Raw genomic sequence first — 27,079 nt, 5'->3', positions numbered from 1 at the left:
GATGGTTCCAATTAGGGGTACTTTTCAAGAAATGTCCGCGGAATTTTCGAGGACAAAATTGTTCGCGATTGTCCAAATTAGGGGTGTTTTGGAGCAAAATTGTCCTTGAAATGAAAAATAGGGTGTATTTCTCAGGACTTTCGTCCATGTTTTACCGCTACAGTTTTCGTTATTGTCCTCATTTCCCCGTGAAATAGGGGGGAAAATTCAAAAGCGTCCTTGAAATGGTAAAAATAGGGGTATTTATTTCGGAAAAATGTCCTCGATTCCTCGTGATAAGGGGGTGAAATGAAAATGCATCCTCAAAATGATGAAAATAGGGGAGGTATTTGGGGAAAATTTTCCTTGATTTCGCAGTAAAATAGGGGTAAAATTCCTGCAAATGTCCTTGATTCCCCGTGAAATAGGGGTCATTTTCAAATCCTGGAACGGTCATACGTCCTACCTTTAAATACAAACTGAACCCACCGGGCTTCTTTGCTATGTAATCCTCAGGTCAGTGGACTGTGCTATCCCTTCTAGGTAATTAAGGTCTAAGAGTCACTTTTTTATATCAGCGATATGCAGCTCAATCATCTTGCACAATTAGCAGAATTACTAGGTTAAATTGGTAATAAAATTATAAAACAAATCTAAATAGGTAACTCTACCACACATTTTGTGTGAGAGATAATCACTTAGAACTTCCAAAAAGATGAAAAAATGTGTTTTTATTGCGGCGTCTTCTGCCAAATAAAGGCATTGTAAGAGTGAATGACGTCATTCTCCAAATATGGCCAAGAGTCACCTTTTGGAATGGCCGCAACAATCTTTACACAAGGTCTCAAGCTCACACTGTCCACACTTTTATGATCGAAGTGAACTCTCATAATTTAGTGCTCTCAGGTGAAGCATAAGGTAGGTTTTGTCCAGTGGTGGAGATGCATTGTCTGCTACAGATTGAAAATTGGTGACAATGCAGTCTGGAGATTCTAGGCAACACAACTCACTTTTCCTGAAATGATAAGAAATATTATTATAGTAACATATTATTCATAATATTAATGATAATAATTAATTACAACAAAAATAATAATAACAACAATAACAATACTGAAATTGTTATGTCATATAACAGCCTGTTTACTTGCATCATTTTATACTTGCATTTACTTGCATCTGTGCCATTAATGAATATGAATACTGTGAATATTTTATGTAATATCCTAAATGAAGCGGTGTTACTGCTACATATCTGCACTTTACGGTAAACTCCATAGTGACGGATGTTGAGCTCTCAAAATAATTACGGTACGCAAGACATAGTGACAGATAACTTTGGCAATCTATTACATATGTGAGATGTACGATATACTACATTTTAACGTTTTCAAAATATCTTCCAATTGGTTTCTTTTAACTTATTGCCAAGCCATATGTTAAAGTTCCATTACCTCTGAGTTCTAACTCTACTCAGGTTTCTTAAACACAAATTCTACCAGCGACTTAATTTTATACTTATAGGCAGTTGGAGGTAATGTGCAAAATCTGTTGTCCTTCAGGGTTTACCGTACTAACAAGGTTGCTGTCCCATTATCGTAATGTTACCAGCTCAAAGACTAGCCTAGACATGCGGTGTTGTGCTTGGGCTTATACCATACACAACTTGTTGCAAGACTATTTTATTGTAGCCTAAGATGTAGTGTAAGTTGTACTTTTAAGATCATTGTAAAGCGCTTTGTTCATACTTATGGCGCTATATAAATTCTGTTTGTTTATTGTATTGTTTATTGTTCTGTTTTTGTGTCTTTTATGTATTATTTTATTTCCACTTGATTTTATTATGAGTCCTACTTGTACGAATGATACTTCTATGCTCTTTACTCATTTTTTTTCTTTGCATCCTAAAAAGGGTAAACTAAGCATACAAGAAAGGAAAATGTGATTCCCTAAAAAGTAAAGCAAAAATTGTTTCACACTACAAACAAATCATTTGAATGTTTGTCAAAAGTAAAACATTATTAAAGGGGGGTAACCCTATTGGTTTTGGATATGGATTGTTTTTAAAATTACATATAATATCAAATATCGTCCCCTTTATGCAGCTTTGTGAAAAAAGAGAGCATTTTCAGCGTAAATGTGAATAAATAGCAAAATTTGCAATCCAATATCTTGGTATGCGTGAACTGCATTCTGGGCAGGCAAGCAATAACATGTGCCGTAATTCCCGTTCGTCATGTGCTGTGCGTGCGTGGTTATGGTGCACGTTCCGATAGTGACATTTTCATATACCACTCCCCATAACCGGTGTTTTTATGTTCGTCTTAATATCGTTCATGATAGATTTTTGTTTATAAATTATGGCATAATGACAAAAGCCAATATTGAAGCAAAACAGAAATGCCCTGTACGACAATGCTGCAATGCAAATGCCTGTATTGAACGGAATTTTTTTGTTTTTAAATCTTTTTCGTACAAATTCAGAAAAAAAAGGAACAAAATATATGTCCCCTTGCAATATATACATTTCAAATGAATGTAAAAAAGTTTGGGTTAAAATGGAGAAGAAAAAGAAACCTGCCACCCCGAGTATTGAACCGGGTACCGCTTGCATAAGTTGCATAAAAGTATAAAGCGCTAACCAACTGCGCCAATCAGCCCGCTACCAGCATTTGGACTTTTTAGAACTTTATAGTATGCGTCATCCATCTGAAGTCTCTTCAGCAGTTAGTGTGGTTCGCTCTTTTCACACAATGTGAATGACGCGAAACCAAACTTTATCTACGATAAGCCTGTCCAGAATTCAAGAAATTGGTAGCCACCAAGGAAGCTATTTTTGTGTGAATTCTCTGATATCTCCAGAAATACATAGACTCGGAGCATCAAATTTCAGGATAGTAATGAGAAAAATACGATCTATTTTGTGATATCAAAAACTCACTAACAATGACAAAAATCGGGGGGATGATGTTGTTGATCGGGTTACGGACCTTTAAGGGATATTTTGGGGGCAAAAACATAACCAAACATTGTTTGACAACATTCGTGCTATCTACTGATTGAAATAGGCTTACGAACTAAGACCCGGAGGGGGGAGCAATCCCACTTGGAGGTGATGCATATATTTTCATGCAGCATAGCTGTCACCCAAATAACCCATATTTTTTACGAACACATGCTCTACCGCCCAAAGACCCCCTAATTTTCCATTTGATCTGTCACCCAAAGACCCTTATTTTTCAATTTGATGCAGCAACTTTCATTTATCACTTATTTTGTAAAAAAAAAAAAAAAAACAAAGAAATTTGAAGCCATTTAGACCTAGAAATTTTATTTTTGTGGTTTCTTTGGCGCTGTTTCGGCTCTCACCCAAATGTTCCGTGTAAAAAAGGTCATATTCACACCAAATGACCCCATATTTTTCACATTTTGTCTCACTGAATGCCCAAAATCATGCTCTCACTAAATGACCCCATATTTTTACATTTTGCTCTAACATCTATATCCATTTCATATTGAAGTGCCCCCCCCGACTAAGACCTGCTATGAGGCCGGGCCAACAAACCAACATAGAATACGGCTCCAGAATACTGTTTTTAAGAAATGCAAATTTTACCGAAGCCTGGGCCTAATCCTACAAGCCTGGCCCACAGGCTAATGAAGCCTAAAGGCTATGGTAGCCATGCTTTGGGAAACACATATTTCATTTTTTAGAGCATAATTTAACATAACATACCATAATTTTAGTTCTTTTATATGCATAGTACCAACAGGCCAGGGTTGTTTGATTTAAATCACTCCGATTTAAATCATTGATTTTTTTAATCACTGATTTTAATCAACTTTTTAATTTTTTACCATTTTTGATAAGTTAATTTTGTTCTTAAATTGGCTGTTTTACTTCATTCCTAATGTTTCTACAACTTTTTTGGATACAACTAAACTACCTCTATAATGTCACTTTATCTATTGCCAAAAATTCATCTTCAAGTGCAGGATTCAACAGGTTTTTTTTCCCCATGATTTTACCAAATTTTTTCTTTGAAATTTTCATGTGTAAAATTATGTGTTTGGTTTTTTTGTAAATACCTGGCGGGGATGTACAAAATGACTAGTATTCCAATGGTACTCTTGACTTTATCATTGGTTGTAGAAGTTCTTGGAATCACAAAAATTGATAGAAATAAAAAAAAATCTGATTTAAATCAATAAAATCCAATTTTTTTTTTTTAATAAAAAAAAAATAAAACTAGAATTATGCGGTTCGTAATTAAGGTTGGTAAGTTGTTACAAATAATATGCAAATAAGCTCATTAATATGCACATGCAAATAACTATGCAGCACATGAGGCCACCATATACTATCACAATATCAAGTTTGAAGTTGATTGGTTATTGAGTTTAAGCTGCAGAGTGGAATAATGAAAATGTAGGCAAGATATGCAAATAAGCTAATCAATATTCATAAATATGCAAATAACATGACACAATACTATAAAGTACACTATACCACATATCCAATCACCATACCAAGTTAGATGTTGATCGGTATTGCGTTTAAGGTGCAGAGTATGCAAATAACATGACACAAAAATATACAGCACATCATACTGCCATATCCAATCACCATACCAAGTTTGAATTTGATTGCTGTTGAGCTTGACAGTGGATTAATGAAAAGCAACAGCCATGCAAAGTAGAATGTAAACTCAAGAAATTCAAAGAACAATTACTGAAAATCATATAGTGGTGGAGAATTGAGAATTGCTAATCTAATATTAGAGAGTCCATATAAGAACTATTAAAAAGAGTTCAGAGTTTTGGAATTTTTAACATAATTTGGGTAATTGTTCATTAAAGCCATATTATAACATTTGCTGAGGAAGACGCCCTCACTGAATTTTTAAAATTCCATTTTTACACGATTAAATTGTACTTTATTAAACCAATATACCATGCAAAAATCAAGACTCTAGGTGCTGTAGTTTTGTCAAAATCCGAGATTTTGAATAAAACGCCGGAACCGGCGCTTTATTATTACAATGGAATTATTAGTCAAACGCATACACACAGTACATGATACGGCGTGCGGGGACGGTGATATACACAACAAAGGGTCATTACCACAACATGACCGAAGGAGTGGTACGTATTAGCAACATGCATGTGCGCTGGTAGTAAATTCCAATTTTCTTTGCTTTAGGCGTAGTTGTTCGCTCAAAAATAAAAGGGATATATCTGACAGTAAAAGCTAACATTTTATGGCAAAGAAAAGCTAATCTATTTTGTTTGAAAATGTTATAATAAGGCTTTAATTAATTAATCTTTACACCTTCTGTAGTGGTATCACCAAATTAAATTCTTTGAGTGGTATAGAGCCAGGACTGCTAGTCATGACACTCATGGGTTTATTGAGGTGTTTCTGACCCCTAAATGGGATTCGTGTGATACGTTCATGGTCCCTTAATTCACCCTTTCTGGTCATGCGCGTGTACTGTGAAACTGGGCAAAAGAAATAGAAATAAGCATATCTGCAAAGCAACATTTATCTAGAAATAAATTTAATCCAAAAATCTAGAACATAATGTTCATACCTTTTGTGCCTTCATTTCCTCCTTCTTCTTCAACCTATACTTTTGAGACGCCTTTCTAGTTGTCTCTCTCCGTCTCTCTAATTTTGCTGCTTCTTCTTCAGAGCACCCCTTTAAAATAAACAAAAATACATAAGAAACAAATCAACAAAAGTTGTTCATTTGTATTCAAAGTCCTGCATCACAATTATGAGTTTTGAACACTAATATTACAACAACAATAAAGCAACATGCAAAAAATGGATGCCAGAAATCAATGCGCGATACTGGAAATAAAATGGTTTCTTTTTTTGGCCTAAGCAATATAACTTACTGTCAGTGAGCGTTTTCTCCTCTTCTTAGTTCTTGGAGCTTCTCCAATCCCAATATCCTCTCCACCTGTGTGTACAAGAAGAATTGATGTTAAGCCCAAAAACAAAAAGAAAGGTTTGTCTCAAACTTTGCGTGTGCATTTGTAAAATCACACGATTTGAAAAAAAAAATGTGGACATTTATTGCGTTCATGCTGCAGAGTGGATTAATGAAAATTTAGGCAAAATATGCAAATAAGCTCATTAATATGCAAATAACATGACACAAAACTATACAGCACTTCAGGCTACCATATATCCTATCACTGTACCAAGTTTGAAGTTGACCGGTAATTGTTTTTTAACTGCAGAGTGGATTAATGAATTTGCTTCCGCCCCCGCTTCCGCCCGGACAGCCAAATAACCAAGCAAACAAAGAAACAAAGAAACAACCATCTGGATGATAACATACGCCCTACATGTGTGGGGTCAAAAATGTTGTAGTCACACTTCAGAATATTTAATGAGCATGGCTTAATGCGCACAGGAGTTTGAGACAAGCGAGACCAAATCTCTTACTAGTAGCATACATACCTCGATTACCACTCTGTCCATTGGCATTTCCTGCTCCTATAAAAAGAAAATGAATAGAAATATATTGGTCAAAAGTTGAAATACCATTTACAAAAACTAACAGGGGATGCTTAATTGACTCATTATACAGAGCATTTGAAGGATCATCCAAATCCTATGGAAGTTGCTTCCAGTTGCATTGAAAAGGGGTTAAGCACCCCTTAAATAAGGTTGAACATGTTTAAATATGAATATTTGAAATATATACTTGCCGTATGGGTATGCTATTTGTATCCACAAATCATATTTAATATAGTACAAATTACATACACAACAAGGCCAAAAAATAAGTCTGTCTCAGACACATTTGGTAAAAAAGCTAAGTGCTATGACTTTTTTTTAAATAAAATGAGTTGTGCGATTTGTGTTTACAGTCAAGACACAATGTTTTACGTACACTTTGGAATATTCAAAAACAGAAACATAGTAACATACATACATTCACAATGAATAGTTTTGTTTATTTCTTTTTTTCAATCTTTCAGTTCACATGTATGTGATCCATTCACATGGCGTGATCAAGCAAAATCAGTCTAAAGTAGAGTGTAGGGCGAATCAGCTAGCCGTGGTGGTGAAAAAAAAGGCCAACTATTTTTTGCCTAACACAACACACCACCACAACACAACACAACCAGCAGTTTAATTTTTTAATGGCATGGCACGTGATGACAAACTCACTTTAGGGGCTTACCCCCCTCTCGGCCTGCCAAAAATTGCTTGCCCCCCCCCCTTACACATGGCAATTTTTGGGGATCCCAATTTGCAAACCTTATACGGTCTAGATATATGTTGCGAGCGCAGCAAGCAGGAAACTAAGCATCTTAAAGGGTTTCCGAACTGTTTTTCCAAAGCCTTTTTAGAGCATTTTATTTAAAATTTTAATTTTTTCATACTTTCGCTGGGATCACCGAATGGAACTTTAATAAAAATCATCACCTCTTACACATGATGGGACCAATTTTCCAACTAGAATTACGCGGTTCGTAATTAAGGTGGCCCACACACAAAGGTGTTTAAATAACAAAGGTTTGTAAATACAAATAATATGCAATATGCAAAAAATGCTCATAGTCATAAACATGCAAATAACATATAAACATCAGGCCACCATATCCAATCACTGTACCAAATTTGAAGTTGATTGGTTATTGTGTTTAAGCTGTAGAGTGGATTGATGAAAATGTTTGCAAAATACAAATGAGCTCATTAATATTCATAAATATGGAAATCACATGACTCAAAACTATACAGCACTTCAGGACACCATATACTATCACAATACCAAGTTTGAAGCTGATTGGTTAAGGCAAAATATTCAAATGAGCTTTATTTGAGTGATAAGATGAGATTTATTTGAGTGGTATGATGTGCTTGTGGATGAGAGGGATACTACAAACAACTTCACTGCGTGTGCGTGCATCCCACGGTGTGCGATGACACAATCACCTTATGTGATAGATGGGCATGCTTCCACTGGCCAGGCCAACGTAAGACCCATGGCTAAGTGTCGGCAAGCTAGTGATCGGTATGCGAGGAGTCTCGGGTTCTAATCCAACCCAGACCAAACAACATATTTGTTTTCTCCCTTTATTTCTCCATTCTCTCCATTCCAGTCACCAAGAAGCCCTTCAGGTATTAGGGTTAATCAAAATGTATGCAAAATATGCAAATAAGCTCATTAATAATCATAAATATGCAAATTACATGACACAAAACATTGCAGCACATCATACCCCTAATCCACTTACCATACCAAGTTAGAAGTTGACCAGTTGTGTCTGAGCTGCAAAGTGGATTGAATTTGATTCCCTGTGACAACCAGGCAGCCAAACAGTACAGCCATGCAGTCAGTCTAACAGACAGACAACCATATGGATGATAACGTAAGTCCCACATATGTGTGGGGCCAAAAAGTGAGCAGATGTGGGGGCTTTTGTAAACTAGCTGCTAATTCTTAATGTTATCACATTTTTGGTGTATATTTACCGTAAATTGGCAAGTACAGGGTGTCCCAGAAAAAATTACCGAGCGAATAAATTTGAACGTAAGTCGAGAAATAGACATCAGAATCAAATTTTTTTAAATGTAATGCATAGGTTATTTTATTGTACATCACATACGAAAATTTTATTTGATTCGGTTGACTGGTTGCGAAGAAATAAACGATTACGCAATGCGTGCATCAATGCAGTTCCAAGTTTGATCAACAGGCGCTTTGATGACACATAACTAAAGTGAGGCCACTTATCCAATTAAAGAGTTGACAGGAGTTATCCGGAGTTAATGTTTTTTGCTGTTTCAGTGTGCATGTTCTCATCATTGATGGTTTGGTGGACTGTCATGTAACATGGATGTAAGCATGATCCTAAAAACTATTTACAAGACCTCTTCTGCATTGAGGCTGGCCTTTCCTTTTAAAGGGAATTTTTATTTCATACTTGCTCACCGTTTCCTAAAGTTTGTGTATCTCATTAAATTTAGTCCACATTATCTATTTTATAATCCGACGGTGTTTATGTCATTCATGCTTTCACTGAAGATGATAACAGTTTGTCCGAGAAAACTTTGATTTCTGCAATTGGAAGCTTTCCAACTTCAATTCTTTATGTTGTGCAAATATGTTATATTTTCACTTTCCAAAAAACATTTGAGCCAAGAATAATAATGATCAAGTGCCTACAGCTTTACACATGATTTTTGATACCCTGCAACATTAATGTTGAAGTTTTAAAAGATTTAAACTTGGCATCACAATTTCTTGGAAATATTCCAACATTATGTGTGTGAGACATTTTTTAAGCCAGCTGGAATTCTTTATGTAATAACCCTTTATGCAACATTTATATCAACATTAACGAAACAATACATTTACAAGTACCGAGCATCATCTCACATGCAAGCTTTCATTTTCAATATCGTGCAGGTTTTCAAATTTGAACAAAACCTAATTAAATGTTTTGCAAGAAACAGATTGTTTAAAAAGAACGAAAAGGATTTCACAGAACAAAATATGAAGCCCATTGACAGTTATAACCACTAGTCTAGTGTGCAATGTGTTGAGTGGTCTTTCTTTCAAACTTGGAATGAAGTGAATTGATGCATGCGTTATGTAATCGCACATTTCTTCGCGATCAGTCAACCGATTCCAGTAAAATTACCGTATAAAATGCAAAATAAGATGGGCTACACGCTGGTTTTTAAATTTGTGGATTCTGATGTCTATTTCTCGACTTACATTCACTTTCATTCGTCCGGTAATTTTTTCTGGGACACCCTGCATACTGCTTGCTAGTACAATAGGCTCTCCTTATGAGTCCACAGCACACAGTGCCACTGCCCCGATATCTTCATGGCAGAAATCGCCATGGTAGGTTGAATCCAATTTTTCCCGACCTGTTTAATAGTTTTGAGACACATAATGGGCCGAGGGACATCTGACTAAGGCTATTGACAATAGCCTGGCGAGTGGCGATGACCTCTGTGTGTGTGAGTGTGCATGATATATGCCATTAGGTCATCTACTTTTAGACTTCGTCCACGAGTGGCCTACGCTGCGCTAGTTCGGCACATATAAAATCAGAATTTTTGTCAGTTTTTGAGCTCAATACGCATATTCATCATTTTCTACCCCGGTATCCCAAGATTTATCGTCTAAATATCAAATCGTGCATAGCACATTCACGTGTATCAATCCCGGGTATTGACTTTAGTGTCTCTGCTGTACAATTATTAACCAGGCGATGTCGGTGTGCAGCATGACTTATTGGTAAGACTGTGTCATCATCAACAGGTACATCTTTCTAGTACTGTAATCATGTAATTCATATGTAATTCACAATGGTATACAAAAACTTACCTCCTCCTTCCTGAACTGGCTGATCTTCACCACTTGGTATAGCTAGGACCAAAAGGATAAACAAGAATAGGTCAATTATAATTGATAGAATTTAACACTATGCTATGTGACACATGTATAAAACCAAAGGAAAAGTTTGTCAGGTGGAATCAGTCGTAAAAGCCTATCCCACAATTTAAACTCTTTTATCAAAAATAAAGCAATTTAATCATTTTTAGAAATAAATCTGTAATGATTTCCAAATTGATGTTGTTGGCAACCAAAATTAGCCTTGCTTTTCAGACCATTTCAGACATACTGTATTCACTTTAATCAACACATCGTATAAACCAAAAATCACATTTTCCTTTAATTTGTACAGTACGTTTATCCACTCTGAAGTACAAAGTGACAACGCGTGCATAAACAGTGCGCAGTGCTGATCTCTGCTGCAGGTATGCGTGCCTTCAAAGTCAGCACAATGTGTGCGTCCGCGTCGGTACTTTGTACTTCAGAGTAGACTGACTGTAGCCTAGATTTAAGAGTATAGCCATGGATAATTTCAACATCCTGACACATAAGATAACAAAAATGTGATTATGGAGATAATTTTTTGGCAGGCCCATTGTGTCGCACATATTTTCAGGTTGAACAGTATCCACTGCTATTGAATAGAAGCACTTGAAGGCTGGACAGTTGAATTGAATTCTGTGATCATATTTCTGATGTTTGCTATTTGGTGGATTGGATATATCTTGTGCCTCTACTTTCCACAAAACCGGCCCGCTCTATGGGATTCTCACAATGCATGTGCTGTTTGATCCTCTCAACTGTAATGTACAGCATGATCTTAATTACTTGAATGGGAGATTAGAGAGATGGTCCTGTTGTTTTTGCATTCTCATGTGTCACCCTGTTGGGAGCGGTAACAATAATGATGTGGTCCAATCTACCGGCCAGTTCTTGTCTTTCCAGAGAAGATTGCATAATTTGTCCATCACATCCACTAGCTCCTTCCTCCTGTTTCTTTGATCAACTCAGCTGGGATATCATCATATCCTACTTGCTTTACTCATCCTAATTTTCTTCATTTAATACCTCTACTGATCTTAATATATCAGGTTCATCTTCATCAACCTCAATTGGTTCTGTTGTACCTCATAGACCACTCCTTCTCAAGTGGCGCGTTATGGCGGCGTGTGCCACTTGTGGCGCTTGGAGTCAGTCGAAGTGGCACATATAATATTAATAATTAACTTTTCACCAAATCTTGAACAAAAAAGGGGGGAAAATACCTAATCTGGCTCTTAAAAAATACCCTAAAATCTGTGAGGCATGGGGCAACGCCCACTCGAACCCAGCCATGGATTCGCTACCTCTGGACCCATGTGGCACAAAGGTATTACCTGTTGTCTTTCTCCTGCCATTATATGTCACCACTTTGTCAGGTATAGTCAACTTCAAAAGAGGGGACACATATCGTCACTTCTAACGTTGAGTGCCCCCCCCCCCAGATTGTTCACCACAGTTTTGCCAAAATATATACTGTTTTTTAATATTGTTTGGAAAGGTTTTTTTTCTTTGATAGTTAAATTATAAATAGGTATTGGTTGATTAATGAAATGCATGTTCATCTGTAGCAATGGCTATAACCCAACATTTTTGAAAACCTGATTGGCACAGCACGGACTGAGGTTAACTGTTCATTCCCCATGCTGCTTTGTTTTGTTGCTTACAAGGCATCGGCAACACATCGAAATATGATCAATGAGGTTATACTGCGAGGTCAAGCAGATGTGACTAGTAGGTGAGAAAATTCTTGGAAATATCAAGGCTATAACTTCCATCAGCTGTATAGGTCTTCGAGGCGTTACACTGAAATCACTCCCAGCTTAGTGCCATTTGTGTTACCGGTACTTATATTCTTGATGAAAGTAAAGGTTCACAAGCAAGCGCATCTTCAACGTGTCGGGGCACAAAAATCAAGTATCAAGACTATATAATTAGGTGTATAGTTATATTGGTTGACTGAACTATTAGAACCAGAAAATATCAAATGCTTTGTCTGGCTCTAATGCCTGCATCAGCAACATGTACTCATCTCCCCCATGTCAAGTGAAACTGAGGCAACAGAGTTACTGCTTGCGGAAATATTGGATGCAGATCTACACATAGATCCAGGACCACGCCACACCAACATCAATCCCACCTACATCAACAAATATCTTTTTGTTGTACTATGTTAACCAGCCATCAAAAAAATAGGAACATATGAACTTCTACAACTGCAACGTCACAATTAATTATTAACTGTTAAAAGGCAGATTTAAGAGATGTTTTGACTTTTGGACTTTACACAAGCATGTATTCTTGACCATAAGTCTCATCCAATATATTTTAAAACTCATAGCTCGAGTAATAAATTTTAGTATTGTGTTCAAATCATTCAATTTTATACAAAACTTATTACGTGTTAAAACGTGTTATAATTAACTTGACAAGGCCATAGCTTTATAGCTATCTCTTTGTGGTACCCATGTGCTTTCTAGCCTACCTTTAATCAAGTAAATTAGTACAATTTTTTCTTTATGGACAGGGTTTATTGCACATACTCTGTGCCAGGACTCTTGTGTCATCATTAGTCAAATCTTTTGTATGTGTTCAGATCGACTGTAACAATAAAAATGATACAATTGCAATGTCGCTTCTCAGAATAAAATAAAAGAGATCATGGCAAAAATAAAATGTCCATCTGAAACAGGGGCTATACGACATATCTCTTCATGTAATGTATTTAAATGATATGTATGGTCTTTTCAAAAATAAAACATCCGTTTGAAACATACCATCTACAGAGCGTTACAGAGTCTACAGAGAGTTATTGATTCACAGTTAAGACTTATTGGACATACTGTGTCATCATTATTTATATACAAAAACTTACCTCCTCCTTCCTCAGCTTGATCCATGTCAGCTGTTAGAAGAGAAGACCAGGAGGAAAATGAGGAATAAGTCAACAGTATTCATATAATAAACAGGATTTAACATCGTTGTAAGAATGCAATATCAAATACATATTAGTACTGTTTGATTTCTACCTGTATGCAGATATATGAGTTCAAGCCCAAATTATTGAAGTAAGACTTATTGGACATACCGTGTCATCATTATTTATATACAAAAACGTACCTCCTCCTTCCTCAGCTTGATCCATGCCAGCTGCTGGAAGAGAAGACCAGGAGGAAAATGAGGAATAAGTCAACAGTATTCATAAAATAAACAGAATTTAACATCATTAATGCAATATCAAATATATATTAGTACTGTTTGATTTCTACCTGTATGCAGATATATTTCCAGCCCAAATTATTGAAGTAAGACTTATTGGACATACTGTGTCATCATTATTTGTATACAAAAACTTACCTCCTCCTCCCTCATCTTGATCCATGCCAGCTGCTAGAAGAGAAGACCAGGAAGAAAATGAGGAATAAGTCAACAGTATTCATAGAATAAACAGAATTTAACATCATTAATGCAATATCAAATAGATATTAGTACTGTTTGATTTCTTTGTGATACCTGTATGCAGATATATGAGTTCAAGCCCAAATTATTGAAGTAAGACTTATTGGACATACCGTGTCATCATTATTTATATACAAAAACGTACCTCCTCCTTCCTCAGCTTGATCCATGTCAGCTGCTAGAAGAGAAGACCAGGAGGAAAATGAGGAACAAGTCAACAGTATTCATAGAATAAACAGAATGTAACATCATTTTAAGAATATATTATCAAATAGATATGACCGAGTGTCTTGAGTTGGGACCCTAAAAAAGTGGGAGGTGTGACACTTTAATAAAACTGTGAAGACAACATCATAATCCTTCAAGTTTACATTCTTTTGAAAGCTAATTTATTCTGCATGAACATGATACCAAAAGATAAGAAATACGACACTGCTAATTAATGTTTTACGAACCAATAAGTTAACGAAGTGCAAAGTGGGAGGATCATGGACACAGATCTTCAGATACGGTACAATGTAATCTCTATGGGGAAAATGAATTTTATAGGTACCAACTATGATCCACTTGAAATTTTTAGTAATTTAATATTGTATGGTTAATAGATGTATTTGAATGTACTTATTAATAGTTCTGCTGTAACATTTTATAAATTTAACTTTAATTATACCGATTAATGACACTTAACGAGTCACTTATTAAGAGTAAAACCATGATGCGACAAAAGCTCTAACATTCAGAAATCGTGTTGGATGGTTTGAACCGCTGCGACAGAGGTCAAATAGCCACCACTCATTAATGCTTTATAGCAAGTAATTAATAAAGAATTAAACAAATTGTAGGCCTGTAATAACTAAATTATTAGATTAATGACATTTAACAAGTTGTTAATTAGCAAAGGCTAAAATATTGCCATAAACGAGTCTAATCATTTGAAATTCTGTTAACTATTTGAAAAAATACATTGTCCTACATTTTGTGCAGGTCAAACATTATACCCCCTCTCGTTAAGCAAATTAATCATGTTAAGCAATTAATAATATTAAAAATAAAATGCAACGACGTATTGTCTAATGTAACTGATAATATAATTATCACACTCTAGGTCAAGGAGCAGAGTTGACACAGTGTCAAGAAACAGAAGTAATGGCCCATACACAACAGTTCCAAACACACAGAAGCTCCTCTCTGTAGCATCTGTTCACTATGATGGAAAACTGAATGTTAGAGAACTGTCATGTTATTGTATGGCATGTTTACAAACTGATTTTGATGCTTGTGAAAACAAAAAATATGTAAAGCCTTTTCAGCTTGTGCGGTTTGCAGACTCAGACACCAGCAAATATCAAAATTCTTCTACATCTAGTAAAGCACCAACCAAAAAAGTGTCACTGAATCTGAAGAAATGGCAAACTTGTATGCCATGTATGGCCTCGGAGGATCAGTAATTGCCATCAAACCATCAAGTGATTCAATACTAGTACGGTACCGGTATATATGTTATCACTTGTTGTTGAATCGGAAGGCATTATGAAGTAGCTTCTGTTCATTGACTATAACCATGCATTTTCCCCCAGAGATGAGGTGATTGTTAGAAAGTATCAAGATCTACAAAAGGGTGTTTTGAAGTAGAAGAACATAATGTCATTTTTGAATTCCTTAGAGCAAATGCTTCAAAAATATGTATACTTTTAATAGGGTGAGATGTTTAGTTTTTGCAAGGCAAACATTTGAATCAAAAAAGACATAAATTTCATGAATTTCGTCGGTGTCACACAATAGGCTCCTGTATACTACAAACTACTACTTGATATGCGCTGTTCGTGTGTGCATCCCACATGGTGTGATGATGCAATTGCCCCAAGTGATATATAGGCAGTTTCGCTGGCCAGCGAAGCCCAAGACCTGTGGCAAAGTGTCGCCGACCGATTGCTTGGCATGCGAGGGGTCTCGGGTTCGAATCACACCCAGAGCAAACAACTTCTTTCTTTCTTTTCTCTCTTTATTCTTTCATACTTTCCCTTCCAAAAAGCCCTTAGGCGGTTAGGGTTAGGACAATTGGCCATATTAGTACCGTTTGATTTCTCTGTGATACCTCTATGAATATATCGTTCAAGCGCAATTGCTGAAGTACACCCAATGCAGATCCACAAACCATATTCAAGTATAAACTGCTTAGTACAATAGGCTCTCTTTATGAATCCTACAGAGATCGAGTTATTGATTCAACAGTAAGACTTATTGGACATACTGTGTCATCATTATTTATATACAAAAACTTACCTCCTCCTCCTCCCTCAACTTGATCCATGCCAGCTGCTAGAAGAGAAGACCAGGAGGAAAATGAGGAATAAGTCAACAGTATTCATATAATAAACAGTATTCATAAAATAAACAGAATTTAACATCGTTGTAAGAAAGTATATCGAATAGATATAGTACTGTTTGATTTCTTTGTGATACCTCTATGCAGATATATTTCAAGCCCAAATTATTGAAGTAAGACTTATTGGACATACCGTGTCATCATTATTTATATACAAAAACTTACCTCCTCCTTCCTCAGCTTGATCCATGCCAGCTGCTGGAAGAGAAGACCAGGAGGAAAATGAGGAATAAGTCAACAGTATTCATATAATAAACAGGATTTAACATCGTTGTAAGAATGCAATATCAAATACATATTAGTACTGTTTGATTTCTACCTGTATGCAGATATATGAGTTCAAGCCCAAATTATTGAAGTAAGACTTATTGGACATACCGTGTCATCATTATTTATATACAAAAACTTACCTCCTCCTCCCTCATCTTGATCCATGCCAGCGGCTAGAAGAGAAGACCAGGAAGAAAACAAGAAATAAGTCAACAGTATTCATAAAATAAACAGAATTTAACATCATTAATGCAATATCAACTAGATATTAGTACTGTTTGATTTCTTTGTGATACCTCTATGCAGATATATGAGTTCAAGCCCAAATTATTGAAGTAAGACTTATTGGAAATACTGTGTCATCATTTTTTCTATACAAAAACTTACCTCCTCCCTCAACTTGATCCCTGCCAGCTGCTAGAAGAGAAGACCAGGAGTAAAAATGAGGAATAAGTCAAAAGTATTCATAAAATAAACAGAATTTAACATTGTTGTAAGAATGCAATATCAAATAGATATTAGTACCGTTTGATTTCTTTATAATACCTCTATGCAGATATATTTTCAAGCCCAAATTATTGAAGTAAGACTTATTGGACATACTAGAGACATTGCGATTTCCAAACGTAGACAACGGACGTACGTTGATCTATTCAAAACCACTCTCCTGTATCAAAGCGAGGTCACATATTTAATTTTGAAGATATTCCACGTGCAAAATCGACATAGATACATCGTTGAAAATGCACAAAATTTGTCCATTTCACAATATGCTAAAGACATAATGAACATATGAAGGAAAGTCTAATTATATTATTATGATCCTTTTTGTTTGTAACAAATCATTATAATAAAGGTACAGTGATGTGTTAAAAATGGACTAAATTTAAACGCAATATTCATACGCAGAGATTGCCCATTCAAATGTGTGTGATACTTTGCGAAAAAAAAATGACATTGCGATCTCCCATTTTGGTTCCAAAGTACAATAAAACGCAAATGCTACGTTGAAATATGCTGATTTTACCTCAATGTCTCAGTCTATGCAATGCGCCCAATTTTGAGGACGAAAAAGTCTCATTTTGAAAGTAAAGTCATGATGTATGGATGTAGTGATCTTTAATCTACCAAAATATATATTTTTGGGCAACTATTATATTTGGGGAACACAAAAAAACAATTAGGTTTAATCAGCATCAAAATTTTAATCAAAATCAAAAGCAGCCTGTTTGAATTAGGCAGACACTCAGCTCACGTACTGTTATTGTTTTAATCACTATGCCCTCTATCGACCTAGATCTTTATTCTAGCTGACTTGTTCTCCTTCGTGACGAATGAGCACAATCCAGTTTGGAACCGAGACTAGCAATATTTAACACCGTATTAACATATGTAACAATGTATGTTCCACGTGCTGCGTTTGGAACATTGCAATATGTCTCTACTGTGTCATCATTGTTTATATACAAAAAGTTACCTCCTCCTTCCCCAACTTGATCCATGTCAGCTGCTAGAAGAGAAGAACAATGGGGAAATGAGGAATATGTCAACAGTATTCAAAATATTTGTAGGTTAACCATATTCATAAAATTTACAGTATTTACTTACAGCTTACTCATGCTGCAGTGACACATGGTTACCTACATGTACATCCACTTTTAATTTTAAATTTTGTTTCAATTCACTTGGAATGGGGTTGATAGTTTTTTTAAAGTAAATTAGCAAGAATGTGATATTATACAAAAGACATAATTATTTTAGTACTATTTAATCTCTTTGTGATTACGCAATACAGATATCAATTTCAAACATATTTTTAGTACATGAGTGTCATTTGATCTCTTGGGACACCCAATATTAACACACCATCATATTCTAAATGTGCTGTTAGCTGGTACTGTTGGCTCTCTTTATGCATCCACACAAACTGTGTCATCATTAGTTATATATTATTGTATGTAGCTCACATGTAATTCACATGTCAAATTCCAACTATCCCAAAAATATCGTCAATTTCGAGTCAAGTTGGTGCACTTCTTAAGATCTTTATTTGTGGCTAATGTTTGCTTGATAACAACGAGAGCTTCTTTGATTGGCGTGTTGGAGAAAAGCGAAACAACGTTGTGGGAATAAAAAAAATAATTATCTTCTTAGTTTAGTTTAATACCTTTATTGCACAAAATATCAAAATGCGGTGTGTGGTGCAAAAGGGCAACCCCGAACAGGCACGCAGGCCCACTGGATGGGGGCCCTTATACACAAACCAAAATAAAAGAACTAAAATTACACAGTACATAATTATAAACATTAAACATTAAAAACACTATAAAATACATTAAAAATACAATATAATACTAAAATTGAGTTGCCAAAATATAGGGAAAGACATCACATAATTCAATAAGCATAGTGAAATTGGCCAAAGTAGGTAAACTGATAAGTTCACAATTTGCAAATGTTCCCCCGTACAAATCCAAGAACACCTCGGCACAAATATCCCCTACACACCCCAATGACGCTCCGCACCACACCGTAGCACCATATCAAATTGACTGATCAACTCTCACACTCCTCGTCTGATTCCTGCTGGAACTTGACGTTGGTGGCGTCAATTTGAGAAAGTACCACAGTGCAGCACGAAATGCCACGGAGGCATGCCTAAGACCTCCATACCGAAGTATTTCTGGACATGCCCAGAAGAAACATTTGCAAATTGTGAATTATGAACAATCCCGATGAAATTATTTATGGATACTGACAGGTGAATTTGAGATTTAGTGATTAAGGAGCTCGGATTTGAAATATTTGAAAATTTGAACGTTCCTAACGTCAGCAGGGAGGTTGTTCCAGGAGTTGTACACACGGTTAAAAATTGTCTGCTTGAAAATATTGGAATTGCACTTATTTGGGATAATTGTAGGCGAGTCAGATCTTAGAGAAATGGATTCAGTGCCACGGAAATTCACTCTATCGTGTAATGAGATAAAAGACAATATATGCCATGTTATCCCTTGAAGAGCAGGATGTTATCTTTAAACTTGCGACGGTCCACAAGACTACGACACCATTAAGTCAATCCGCCCACCTGTGCCCGAGATGCAGCCTCCGGACGGAAGCTCGGAAGGACAGAAGTACAGACATTGCAAAAACAGTATGCCTCGCGATGGAGGCATACTAAAAACATACTCATCTGCACAATCACATATCCTATGCAAATCAATAGATTTTTATCATATTTTGAGGTAAATATCAGACTGAGAACCTATCCCTGGACCAAATAAAGCACATTAGAAACGTACTTTATCTGTACTTTATGGGTACTTTAACTGTACTTTCTGTTAATAAGTACATATAAAGTGTACTTTATGTGCTTATTTTTCATATCCTGGACAAACTGTGTACTTTAAAGGTACTTTAAATGTGCTTTATATGACTTTAATTGTACTTTATGAATATTTTGATAATTATGGGAAATTTTTTGTGCTTTAACTATACTTGATTTGGAGTTAGTTTTTTCCCAGTGTCAGTGAGTATGCTTTAATTGTGCTTATTTTGAACCAAATTTTGAACATCAGTGTGTACTTTAAATATATTTTATCAGTACTTTATGTATACTTTACCTGGATTGGTTTTCCCCGGTGGTATTGTCAGCAATGTAAGAGTACTTAAAATGTGCTTTTCAGTGTACTTTAAATGTACTTTAATGTGGTCATCATGGTCATGTGATGTTTACATATACAAGTCACATGACTACATTCTTCTAGATTTGAAAAAATACCAATGGTCATCTTGTGCTAAGGTTGCATATTGCAATGGATGTATAAAACTGTTCATATTTGTATAAAATATGAAGGACTTAAGGGATCTAGAATGAGCGTTTATTGCGTTTGGACAGTATTTTTTGTGGGACATTAGCTAGAGCACCTCAGACCTATCGAATTGCATTCTGAATACGAAGCATGTCTTTCTGATATCAAATAATTTTAATTTTTGAAAATCACAATATAATACAAATTTTATGACAAATTATAAAAATTTGATATTTTTCAAATTTTGATATATAACAGTCCTCGAAGTAAATTATATAAATCTAATGATATACTCTTAAAGTGTATGTAGCTGGGAGGAAAAGCCGACAGTCAATTGAAAATTTTGACCTGTCACATTGCAGATATGGATTTTTTTCCCAAAAGACCAAATTTTTGGGTGTTTTTGGAAAAAAATCCATATATTCAATCTGAAAGGTCAAAATTTTCAATTGATCGTCGGCTTTTCATCCCACCTACATACACTTTAAGTATAAATCATCAGATTTATAAAGTTTACTTTGAGTACTGTTAAATATCAAAAATATAAATTTTAATGATTTGCCATAAAATGTGTTTTAAATTGCGTAATTTCAAAAAATCAAAATTATTTGATATCAGAAGGACATTCTTCGTATTCAGAATGCAATTCCATATGTCTGATGTGCTCTAATGTCCCAAAATAAATACTGTCCAAATTTTCATTTTAATGGGCTTGATTACAGGAGATAGTTACTGGTAATGTATGCTTGCATGTGAACATACTTGTGTTACCAATAATTTGATAAGATCTCACACCACCAAATCAGAGTCCCATAGAGATATGTGCTAAATTTGCCTTAAGAAAACGTCATTTTTTCTTCACAGGAGCGACTCAGTTTTAAGCGACAGCTATGATGGTTGAAATCAGCCCTTGCCTGATCCAAAAAAAAAAAAAAAAATATAGGTTGACCGTCATTATTTTTACGACTGGCCCTCGAAGTCTACGATGTCTGGGAATTGCCTATTTTACAGGCAAAACCATGCCAGTGTTTCTGTAAAGAAAAGGCTGCTTAAAATCATTAAAAGTTATTTGATCCCGCCCATCTGTGGTACACTTGCAGGAAATAATATTACTAATCATGACCAATCCAAATTTGGCTAAAATTATGCAAATTTCTGCTCATTTTAATGCTTAAATTGAGAATACATGGGTTTTTCTAAGAAGTGAAATTAAAAGGCTTATTAAACGATATAATTCTATTTGGTGGTGTGAAATCTGAATGATCCAACATGTTTCTGATTGTCCTTAATTTCAGACTATTTTAATCTAATTAACTTATTTTAGCATAATTTGAGCAAGAAGCTGGTTAAAAAAAAATTTCAAGCAGAATCATTGTGTCTCTGACATGTGCTATCTACTGAAGATAGCATTGTGATTACCAAGTTAAAAGTTCACCAAGACTTAGGCTTTCAGAAATTTACAGTCAAGAGGGACAAGAAGCCAGGCAGACACACAGAAACAAAGAAGAACATGTCCACAATGCCTGAATTATAAGTGTTGAATTATATGACCTATTAGTGAAATCTTAAGTCTACCCCCCCATAAGCTTACCTGATCCATGGGCACATTTATGAGCTCCAACCAGTGCCCTAGCCCACGTGCCACCATATACTGATGTCTTCTCCATCTGGTACTGAGTCACTGCATACCATCATGATTGCAAACATTACATGGGTTACCAGTAGTGGAATCATAAGCACCCCCCAACAGACACACACAAACCGTAAGCTTACCTGATCCAGGCGCCTATTTCATGAGTTCCGACCAGTACCCTAGCACCATACTGATGTCTTCTCTATCTGCCACTGTGTCATTACATGCCATTGATGATTTAAGCTTACCAAATATTATGATTGTAAACATTGCATGGGCCAAAGTCACTCTAAGAAATGGAATCTTTCACTCAAACACACATTTCGGGTCAAAACTCACCTTAGCACTGGTATATTTGTAGCAAATGTTGCAGTTCTCTTCAATTTTAGCCTTTAATTACATAAATTCAGTCAATGCACTTCTTCAGTCAATGCACTTCGCAAATTTTGAACAGGGCTAACTTGCTCAATCAAAAGTTGAGACTCACACACACAGCTCCATGAATGATCCAACATGTTTCTGATTGTCCTTAATTTCAGACTATTTTAATCTAATTAACTTATTTTTAGCATAATTTGAGCAAGAAGCTGGTTAAAAAAAATTTCAAGCAGAATCATTGTGTCTCTGACATGTGCTATCTACTGAAGATAGCATTGTGATTACCAAGTTAAAAGTTCACCAAGACTTAGGCTTTCAGAAATTTACAGTCAAGAGGGACAAGAAGCCAGGCAGACACACAGAAACAAAGAAGAACATGTCCACAATGCCTGAATTATAAGTGTTGAATTATATGACCTATTAGTGAAATCTTAAGTCTACCCCCCCATAAGCTTACCTGATCCATGGGCACATTTTATGAGCTCCAACCAGTGCCCTAGCCCACGTGCCACCATATACTGATGTCTTCTCCATCTGGTACTGAGTCACTGCATACCATCATGATTGCAAACATTACATGGGTTACCAGTAGTGGAATCATAAGCTTAGCCTACCCCCCCCCCCACAGACACACACAAACCGTAAGCTTACCTGATCCAGGCGCCTATTTCATGAGTTCCGACCAGTACCCTAGCACCATACTGATGTCTTCTCTATCTGCCACTGTGTCATTACATGCCATTGATGATTTAAGCTTACCAAATATTATGATTGTAAACATTGCATGGGCCAAAGTCACTCTACGATATGGAATCTTTCACTCAAACACACATTTCGGGTCAAAACTCACCTTAGCACTGGTATATTTGTAGCAAATGTTGCAGTTCTCTTCAATTTTAGCCTTTAATTACATAAATTCAGTCAATGCACTTCTTCGGTGGATGCAAACGCAAATTTGGAACAGGGCTAACTTGCTCAATCAAAAGTTGAGACTCACACACACAGCTCCATTCAGATCTCACACCACCAAATCAGAGTCCCATAGAGATATGTGCTAAATTTGCCTTAAGAAAACGTCATTTTTCTTCACAGGAGCGACTCAGTTTTAAGCGACAGCTATGATGGTTGAAATCAGCCCTTGCCTGATCCCTCTGGCTGGGAAAAAATATAAGTTGACCGTCATTATTTTTTACGACTGGCCCTCGAAGTCTACGATGTCTGGGAATTGCCTATTTTACAGGCAAAACCATGCCAGTATTTCTGTAAAGAAAAGGCTGCTTAAAATCATTAAAAGTTATTTGATCCCGCCCATCTGTGGTACACTTGCAGGAAATAATATTACTAATCATGACCAATCCAAATTTGGCTAAAATTATGCAAATTTCTGCTCATTTTAATGCTTAAATTGAGAATACATGGGTTTTTCTAAGAAGTGAAATTAAGGGCGCACAACGATATAATTCTATTTGGTGGTGTGAAATCATAAGCTCATGTGGTAAGCTTATAATTATGAGCTTACTGGTATATGGTATGGAACCTCGTTAAGCACAGTACTTTAAATATGCTTTTTTCAGTATGCTTTAAATGTACTTTTCTAGTCATTGTGCTTTATTTGTACTTTAAAGGTACTTTATCGTCGTTCCAAATGTCGCACAAATGTTGTTAAGAAAGCATATTTAAAGCACAGTGCTTTAAATATACTTGTTTTGTTATAAATTATAATCAAAGCACAGTACTTTAAATATGCTTGTTTGGTATAAAGTATAAAGTACAATACTTTAAATGTGCTTTTTTCAGTATGCTTTAAATGTACTTTTCTGGTCATTGTGCTTTATTTGTACTTTAAAGGTACTTAATCGTCGTTCCAAATGTTGCACATTGGAATGTTGTTTAGAAAGCATATTTAAAGTACAGTGCTTTAAATATACTTGGTTTGGTCCAGGGATGACAATTGACAATGCTAAACTCTACCAAGTTAAATCAATGTAAATCATTTGGAATTCTTACGTACTAAATACCAAATTAAAAATGGATCAATCACACCCCTAAACATCTGCCATCGGTCAAAGAAATCAGAGGATGTATGAATCAATGTATAATTGAGAAACCGAGGATCAAAATGTCTGTATATAATACACAGTTCGAAATGCATACCAACAAAGGTGATATAAAAATTATTACTGCACAACAGAGGAAGTATCTCAAAAGTGTACATTGGTATGCAACTGCAACATTTGCAGGTAAACATGGATACATCCACCCACACACACATGCCCCCACCCCCCCCCCCCACCCCCACCGACCAAAGGATTAGACAATCGCAGGATCACATGTTATGGCTAAATTCAAAGTATAGAAACTATTTGCAAAAACATATATTAACAAAGTGAAAAGAAAAAAAGACAAAAAAAACTATTTAAATTACCTACCTTTTCTTGTGAGAAACTCAATGAGTACTTGGTCTGCAGATGCACCTGCAACAAACAGAATTAATAGAAGATTGATACTGGGGATTGATACAACTATCAAAGCATCTTAAATAAAGTGACCTGTCAATTCTCCCTTTGAAATGTGCATACAGCTTTGTTAAAATAGTACCACCGGGGCTATTCTGTTCCACCACACAATATGACATCCCAGCAAACACAAAACGTTTTCGACATCATTCGCAAAAGGTTATAAAAGGTTGTCAGAAAATGTTTAAATGTCAGGTTATATAAATGGTATATTAAGGGTATAAAACGTTTTCATAACATTTAAAAACATTTTTGATAATCTACTGCCTAACAAACACAAAATGTTTTACAGAAAACTTTTAAATGTCGGGTTATATAAAGGGTATAAAAACGTTTTAATAACATTCCAAAAACATTTTTGAAAACTTAAAACAAACCATTTTAAACAGAATGTTATTTTGGGGTTGAAAAAATATTTTGCGAAAAATGTTTGCCCAAAATATTTGCAATAACGTTTTAAAAACGTTTCCATGACCTTTATATAACCCGACATTTAAATGTTATTAAAACGTTTTGAATAAAACATTTTAAGAACATTTCTGTGTTTGCCGAGTGCAAATATTTTAACATAATGTTATTTAAGTGTTGACAAAATATTTGGCAAAAAAACGTTTGCGAAAATAGTTTACAATAACATTTTAAAAAACATTTACAAAATATTGTTGTAGTGTGTTTTCATATAAAACGTTTTAAAACGTTTTCATGACCTTTATATAACCCGACATTTTAATGTTATTACAACGTTTTTACCTAAACCAAAAGCCAAGATAAAACTTAATTATAACGTTTTAAAAACGTTTTTGTGTTTGCTGGGATCTCTGTCACTTTCGAAAAATGGCTTGATGTTATAGGTGCCCGTTCCATTCTTAGCAAATCAATGTTGTATTGATTGCAAATTAATTTTCTTTGATAGCATGCACATTTACAAACCTCCTTTCAAATGGGGCCATAATAATATCCAAAATATCTGAAATATTCAAATTATCCTAATTGGCCATAATAAAATCCAAAATATCTAAAAAGTATCCAAATATCCTACTTATCTAAAATATCCAAATTATCCTAATTAGTCATAATAATACCTAAATTATCTAAAATATCAAAATATCTGAAATATCCAAAATTTTCTAATTACGCGTAATAACATGTGAATGATATCAAAATTATCCCAATTAGCCTTAACAATGCTATGATAATATCCTAATTATATAAAATGTCAAAATTATCCTAATTAGCCTTAATATTATCCAACTTATCAAACTATCCAAATTATTTTTTGAAATTAGCCATAATATCCAAATTATCTAAAATATCAAAATATCTGAAATATCCTAATTAGCCTTAATAATATCCTACTTATCTAACCTACCCACATTATCCTAATTAGCCATAATAATATCCAAATTATCTAAATATTTGAAATATCCAAATAATCATAATTAGCCACAATAATATCCAAATTATCTAAAATATCTAAATATCTGAAAAATCCAAATTATCCTAATTAGGAGTAATAATGTGTGAATATGATATCCAAATTATCCAAATTAGCCTTAATAATAGCACAAATAATATCCTAATTATATAAAATTTCAAAATTATCCTAATTAGCCTTAATAATATCCAACTTATCAAACTATCCAAATTATCGTAATTAGCCATATTGTATTGTATTTTGGAAATCCCGCCTATTTTCAGGCGCACCACTGAGTAAGCAGTGTACTTTTTAACATCTAAACTGGCCTCAAAAAGAAACTTATAATTTTTCACAAGGTCATATCTTTAAATCCTCTCCATAAAAATGAATAAAAATTGCACACAGGATTACTTCAATACTCTACACTAAACACATGTCAGTAACCAAGCACTTGTCCAACTGACACAACAGCAAAATGCACTGACATGGAACACCTTCCTGGACCAACATTCACATCCCAACAGATTTCTTTTGTTGGGTTCTAATTATTCACCTATACATGAACAAAAATTACACACAGGATAACTTCAATACTCTACTCTAAACACATGTCAGCAACCAAGCAGTTGTCCAACTGACACAACAGTAAAATGCACTGACACGGAACAGCTTCCGGGACCACATTCACATGCGAATAAATGGAACCCAACAAAGGAATTCTGTTGGGATGTGAATTTTGGTCCAGAAAGGTGTTCCATGTCAGTGCATTTTGCTGCTGTGTCAGTTGGACAACTGCTTGGTTACTGACATGTGT

General features: G+C 35.2%; 1 protein-coding gene across 19 annotated transcripts; it reads right to left on the bottom strand.

Annotated features, from left to right (window-relative positions):
- Positions 1–471: 471 nt before the first annotated feature.
- On the bottom strand, positions 472–25,055 carry LOC140165957 (uncharacterized). Of its 19 annotated transcripts, none has more exons than XM_072189297.1 (15): positions 24,762–25,055; positions 17,990–18,022; positions 16,900–16,929; positions 16,653–16,685; positions 16,408–16,440; positions 16,140–16,175; positions 14,002–14,034; positions 13,755–13,787; positions 13,518–13,550; positions 13,273–13,302; positions 10,350–10,391; positions 6,455–6,490; positions 5,884–5,948; positions 5,574–5,681; positions 472–994 (listed from the first exon to the last, which is right to left on the bottom strand). In XM_072189297.1, exons 2-15 carry the CDS (start codon positions 18,012–18,014, stop codon positions 986–988), a joined length of 546 nt encoding a protein of 181 aa, XP_072045398.1. In that variant the 5' UTR covers positions 18,015–18,022; positions 24,762–25,055; the 3' UTR covers positions 472–985. The 19 variants fall into 19 exon arrangements, with proteins under 19 accessions (XP_072045398.1, XP_072045402.1, XP_072045401.1 ...); XM_072189301.1 differs by having other exon boundaries at positions 13,518–13,547; XM_072189300.1 differs by having other exon boundaries at positions 13,755–13,784.
- Between the last annotated feature and the right edge of the window lie 2,024 nt (positions 25,056–27,079).

The sequence above is a fragment of the Amphiura filiformis genome, chromosome 12, assembly GCF_039555335.1.
Source record: "Amphiura filiformis chromosome 12, Afil_fr2py, whole genome shotgun sequence".
NCBI lineage: Eukaryota > Metazoa > Echinodermata > Ophiuroidea > Amphilepidida > Amphiuridae > Amphiura > Amphiura filiformis.
This window is presented reverse-complemented; position numbering and strand designations above follow the sequence as displayed.

Excerpts from the sequence above, each read along its gene's own strand:
- LOC140165957 (XM_072189297.1), bottom strand. The coding sequence starts at position 18,014 with ATGGATCAAGTTGGGGAAGGAGGAG. Across the intron at positions 13,788-14,001 it reads TCAAGCTGAGGAAGGAGGAG|CAGCTGGCATGGATCAAGAT; the intron begins GTACGTTTTTGT and ends CTTCTCTTCTAG. Across the intron at positions 5,682-5,883 it reads GGAGAAAACGCTCACTGACA|GGGTGCTCTGAAGAAGAAGC; the intron begins GTAAGTTATATT and ends TTTATTTTAAAG.